The 5,951-nt window shown below is 35.3% G+C and overlaps 1 protein-coding gene across 4 annotated transcripts; it reads left to right on the top strand.

Annotated features, from left to right (window-relative positions):
- The first annotated feature begins 461 nt into the window (after positions 1-461).
- Positions 462-4,330, top strand: LOC137819397 (disease resistance protein RUN1-like). 4 transcript variants are annotated; one of them, XM_068623229.1, is made up of 5 exons: positions 462-1,052; positions 1,140-2,223; positions 2,298-2,552; positions 2,654-3,358; positions 3,727-4,330. In XM_068623229.1, the coding sequence occupies exons 1-5, from the start codon at positions 568-570 to the stop codon at positions 4,174-4,176; spliced, it is 2,979 nt and encodes a 992-aa protein (XP_068479330.1). In that variant the 5' UTR covers positions 462-567; the 3' UTR covers positions 4,177-4,330. The 4 variants fall into 4 exon arrangements, with proteins under 4 accessions (XP_068479330.1, XP_068479329.1, XP_068479332.1 ...); XM_068623228.1 differs by having other exon boundaries at positions 2,654-3,379; XM_068623231.1 differs by having other exon boundaries at positions 464-1,052; positions 1,217-2,223.
- The last annotated feature ends 1,621 nt before the right edge of the window (positions 4,331-5,951 follow it).

The raw sequence follows: 5,951 nt of genomic DNA, 5'->3' as shown, positions 1-5,951 counted from the left end.
TATCTAAATTGTATTTATACTTTCTATTTTTCTTTCATTATTACAGTGGCCTCTTTAAATATACGTTAATAGGGAAAGAAAATTTATTTTTTATTCTTTTAAAATTTAAAGAGATACGTGCCTAACAGAAAAAGAGAGATAACATAATGCTTTCTTAAATAAAAAGTAAAGTTAATAGGTAAATTTAGAAAAAAAGAGAATATAATTGAAAAAAATAGTGTAATACTTTTCTTTTGGTTCAGAGTGGGTGTTGGTCTAACTTCTTAAATGGCTAAAGTAAATAATATTGATATATTGAGAGCCTGTTCTATTATATAATCTTATTTTTTTTGTCTAAGATTTTTGTTTTTTATAAAATAATGAAAATATATATTTTTTTTTAAATGAAGGTTGTATAATATAACAAGTTGTAAATATATTATTTTTCTAAAGTAAAAATGGGTGCTGCAATTCACGAGCTTCCAGGACTATGAAAAATAAATGTATTAATCTTTGTCTTCTTTGAATGGTTTTCTGTCTTGACTGTGTTGCATTTTTGTTCTCTCTTCTTCTAACCGTTGACCTTCCATGGAATTGGCCTCTTCATCATCCAAAATCCCACTGATGTACGATGTGGTCATAAACTTTAATGGAGAAGACATCCAAAGGAAATTTGTTTCTCATCTCGATTCTGCTCTCTCTGCTGTTGGCTTCACCACTTTCCTTCACCACCCCAATGCACTCCACCCAATTCACATCCAACAACCTATTCTCAATCTCTCTCGTGTAGCAATTGTTGTTTTCACCAAATCCTATTCTCAATCTGCTTGGTGTCTTCAACAACTCCATCAAATCATTGAATGGCACGAAACTTATTGTCGACATGTTCTGCCCATTTATTACGAAATTGAGCCATCTGATGTACGTCTTCAGATGGCTGATTTTGGTAAAGCCTTCAAAGAAACGGCACAACACACATTCTCAGGACAACAACTGGAGCATGCCATATCCAGGTGGAGCCACGCACTCACCAAAGCTGCAAATTTCTTTGGATGGAATGAGAGCAATTACAGGTAAATCACTCACCAAATGAACTATTTAAGCTTCTGATTTTTGTTTTGTAATACATGACTTCTTCTATAATTGCTATTGAATTGAAGGAGTGATGCTGAACTAGTGGACGAAATTGTTAAGACCGTTCTTAATTTACCAGTCTTGTCTGCTACCAAATTTCCAGTTGGATTACAATCGCACATGGAGGACCTGATTCGAACTATCAAATACAAATCTACGGAAGTTTGTAAGATAGCGATATGTGGACAGGGAGGATCTGGTAAAACCACCCTTGCTAAAGCCATCTACCATCAAATTCATGATACATTCACGGAGAAAAGTTTCATTGAAGATATTGGACAAGTTAGCAGAATAAGAGGGGATCTTCGTGTACTAGAACAACTCCTTTCAGATGTCCTAAAATCAAAGGTAGAGATAGATAGCTTTGAGATGGGAAGAACTATGATTCGGGAAAGACTTTCTGGGAAAAGGGTGCTCATTGTACTTGACGATGTGCCTGAGTTTAATAGAGAACTACTATGGGAATACCGTCATTGGTTCGGAGGAGGAAGTGTAATAATCATTACAACAATACCTGAAAACCTACCGAGGATATATGAAGTTGATTCTGTTTTTCAGGTAAAGTTAATGAACGCAAACGAGTCCCTTGAGCTTCTTAGTTGGCACGCATTTAGAGAAGCAAAACCAAAACAAGAATACCATGTACTTGCAGAAAGAGTAGTTTCTTATTGTGGAGGACTACCTCTAGCTCTTGAAGTCATTGGAAGTTATTTATATGAAAGGACGAAAGAAGAATGGAATTCAGTATTGTTACGATTAGACAATATTCCCCAGCACGATCTTCAAAGGAAATTGAAAATAAGTTTCGACCGTTTACGCAATCAAATGGAAAAAGATTTATTTCTTGATGTATGTTGTTCCTTTGTTGGTAAGAGCAGAAGCTATGTTACGAAGATCCTAAATGGCTGTGGAATAGACGCTGATAGTGGAATAAGAGTTCTCATAAAGCATAGTCTCATACAAATTAATAAGGACAACAAATTAATAATGCATCCATTGCTACGAGAAATGGGAAGAGAAATTATTCGTCAAATTTCAGGAAAGGAACCTGAGAAGAACAGTAAACTGTGGTTTGATAAAGACGCAAGATATTCACTGTCAGAGAATACGGTAAGAACATCCTTTATCTATGCTTTTTTAAACTCCTTTTGGAATCTCATGTGCAATATATTTCTTTTTCTTAGCTCTTTTCATCTAAGGGCACAAAAATCATTCAGAGATTGCCTACCGGAAGAGATTTCTTCGGAAGCTATCCTTTACATGTAAGCGACCCATCAAGACTGCTGAAATTAGGTAGAGATTACCATCTTAAGAAACTAAGATGGATCAGTTTGCGAGGGTTTTCTTCAGAATATCTACCTAACGACTTTTATCTGCATGATGCAATAGCCATTGATGTAAAACACAGTCTTCTTCGATTCCTTTGGAAAGAACCCCAGGTTTTTATCACGTGCCATTCTCTTTTAAAATTGTTATTTGTTTTCACTTATAACTATTTCGTTCTCATTTACTTCCTTAATATTTTATCAAAACTATGAAGGTTTTGGCGTGGCTAAAAATCCTTAATCTTAGTCACTCCAAGTACTTGAGAGAAACCCCTCACTTTTCCGGACTACCAAGTCTTGAACAGCTCATTCTCAAAGATTGTCCAAGATTGCGCAAAGTACACCGATCTATTGGACGTCTCTGCAATCTTATACTGCTAAATTTGAAGGACTGTACAAGTCTAAGCAATCTCCCCAGAGAGATATATAAGCTGAAATGTTTAAAAACTCTGATTCTATCTGGTTGTTTAAAGATTGACCTAATGGAAAAAGATATAGTACGAATGAAATCCTTGATAACTCTAATGGCTGAAAATACAGTTATGAAACAATTGCCTTTTACAATTGTAAGCCCAAAAATCATTGGATATATATCCCTACGTGGAAGTGAGGGATTGTCACATAATCTTTTTCCTTCTATCATTCGGTCTCGGATGTCGCCAACAATGAATCCCCTATCTTATATTCATCCCTTCATGGATATGGAGGATAATAGTTGGGATGATATTGCACCATTTCTTAGAAGCCTCGCGAATCTCCGAACTGTTCTGGTGGAATGTGACGCCGAGTTTCATCTATCTGAACAAGTAAAAACTACAGTGGTCGAATATGGTGGAAATAATACAGAATCAGCAATTTCAAAGAATCACCTCAAGTCTTTTCTGACTGGTGTTGGAAGATACAAAGAATTCTTCAATACTGTAAGCGATAACATACCTAAGGTTCTTCTAGTTTTCCTTGTGTTTATTACCTTAACCATCATTTTAGCTATTATTTCTGAGATCATAATATATTCCTAATGAAAGTATCTGATGTTAGTAATCAACCAAGCAAGGCATTATGCTTATAATATCTACTACCAAATTTATTTCCACTTTCTTGGTTTACTAGCTTCATGATTGCTTTATTCCCATTGATCGTAGAAATATAAACTAAGAGACAAAAACAGACTAAATCACTAAAGAAGAGATGGGGATGTATACACAACAAAACTATGAACCAGATTTGTTTTAATCATGTATAACATTTTTGCTTAACTAAACATGCCCTTGTTTATGACATGAAACAGGTATTTGCAAGCAGTGAGTCATGTGATGTTTCTCTCCCAGGTGACAATGATCCTTATTGGTTGGCCCATATGGGTGATGGACATTCTGTTTCTTTAACTGTGCCACAAGATCGTGTCGTGAAGGGAATGGCTTTCTGTGTTGATTATTTATCAACCTCCAAAATCATTGAACCTAAACTTACTACTGTCTTAATTGTTAATTACACGAATTGCACATGCCAAATACACAACCATGGCACGGTAATTTCCTCTAATGATGAAGATTGGCCGGGCATAATGTCAAATTTAGGATCAGGAGACAAGGTGGAGATTTTTGTGAGTTTTGGTAATGGATTGGTGGTCAAGAACACAACTGCCTATTTGATATGTGATGAATCAAATGACTTGGAAAAGGAGCCTGTACCAAAGAAAATATCTCTCCTTAAATTCATAAAGAAAACTCTAATGTGAGTTCTAGTAAGTCATTTATGTTTTTTTGAGAACTGAGTTATGGAATTAATCCTTGTGTCTTTCATTGCAATTTATTTTTTCTAATCCTTTCCTTGTATTTCTTTGAGTATAGTTCATAGTTACGAGATTCATACTTATTTTACCCTGTTTCTCACTCCTCAGATTGTGCTTCCTTGGCTTTACTTGAATTGAACTGTTTATTGTATTTGCTTTGTCGATGTTTCTTTTGTCAATTTTTTTCATTTTTAGCATATTCATTTGATATGTCCAAATATAATCTTTAAAAAATTCAAAAAATAACCATGTAGACAAATACCGCTAATGGTTAAAAATTACAAATGTGTACTTTTTATTGATTAGGCTTTTATGTTTCATATATAAAGTTTTTATCCAAGTAAAAATTAATAAATATAAACTATTTCAAGAATGTTTCAATCATGTTAAAATCGAACTTAGAAAAAAAAAGATAATCATAGAAAACCTATAGCTTATGCTTGCAAACCCATGAAAACTAAAAAAAGCATGATGTTGTGATCCAAAGGGAAACCAAACCAGCAGCTGTAAGGCTACAATAAAAAAGTAACACAAGGCTACCAAACCAACCTGTAGGGATACCATGAGCGGAAGCGTAATAATTTCAACCAAAGATTATGAGAAATTAAAGTAACAAGTAAAGTGAGAATGATACCATAATTTTTAGGTAGAAAACCCCTTTAAATAGAGGTAAAAAACCACCAGCGAGAGAGCCAAAACTTCCACTATAATGGTACTGGGAGTACAATGAATTCCTCTCTAGCTAATAGATAAATAGCCCCAAAACAAATCCTCTCTATATGGGTTAAACACTTACACCCAAGAGATGAAATAGAGAGTATAGGAAAAGAGAGAGGAAGCAAGTGTGTGTTGCTGTATGTTGTGTGTTGCTGTATGTTGTGTGTTACATTGCTTGAAGGAAGCCACTATATATAGTGGTTCTAGGAGACAACAATAATAAATTCAATTAATGGTAATTAATCTCCCATTGATTGCAATTGTTTGTGGCAATTAACCTCCCATTAATTGCAATTGATTGCGGCAATTAACCTCCCATTGATTGCAATTAAGTGTGGCAAGTAACCTCCCATTAATGCCAAGATAACAATAAAGGTGAGTCATAACCCACAAATCTCCACAATAAAGATGAAGCCTTGATTAAGTATGGATAATACCAGCTAAGTTCAGGCAATGATCGAACTTAGCCGATGGAAGTGGCTTGGTCAACATGTCTGCAGGATTTTCGGCCGTATGAATTTTTTCAACAATTATATCTCCTGTATCAACAATGTCTCGGATAAAATGGTGTTTAATTTCAATGTGCTTGGTCCTTGAGTGATACTTACTGTTCCTGGTCAAGTGGACAACACTCTAACTATCACAAAATATAACAAGAACATCTTGTTGAAGACCAAGTTCACTTACCAAGCCTCGAAGCCATATAGCCTCCTTCATTCCTTTTGTAGCAGCAATATATTATGCTTCAGTGGTGGACAAAACCGCAATGGCTTGAAGTGAAGAATACCAACTGATAGCAGACCCACATAGGGTAAAAATGTAGGCTGAAAGTGACCTTCTCCGATCTAAATCACCACCATAGTCAGCATTAACATAGCCAACTGCTCCTCCGGGATCGGCTCTATGTTGATCAAATACCAAACCAAGATCTGGAGAACCTTTCAGATAATGAAGTATCCATTTAACGGCTTCCTAGTGTGCCTTGCCTGGATTATGCATGAACC

This window comes from Phaseolus vulgaris, chromosome 10, assembly GCF_000499845.2.
Source record: "Phaseolus vulgaris cultivar G19833 chromosome 10, P. vulgaris v2.0, whole genome shotgun sequence".
NCBI classification, from domain to species: Eukaryota; Viridiplantae; Streptophyta; class Magnoliopsida; order Fabales; family Fabaceae; genus Phaseolus; species Phaseolus vulgaris.
This window is presented reverse-complemented; position numbering and strand designations above follow the sequence as displayed.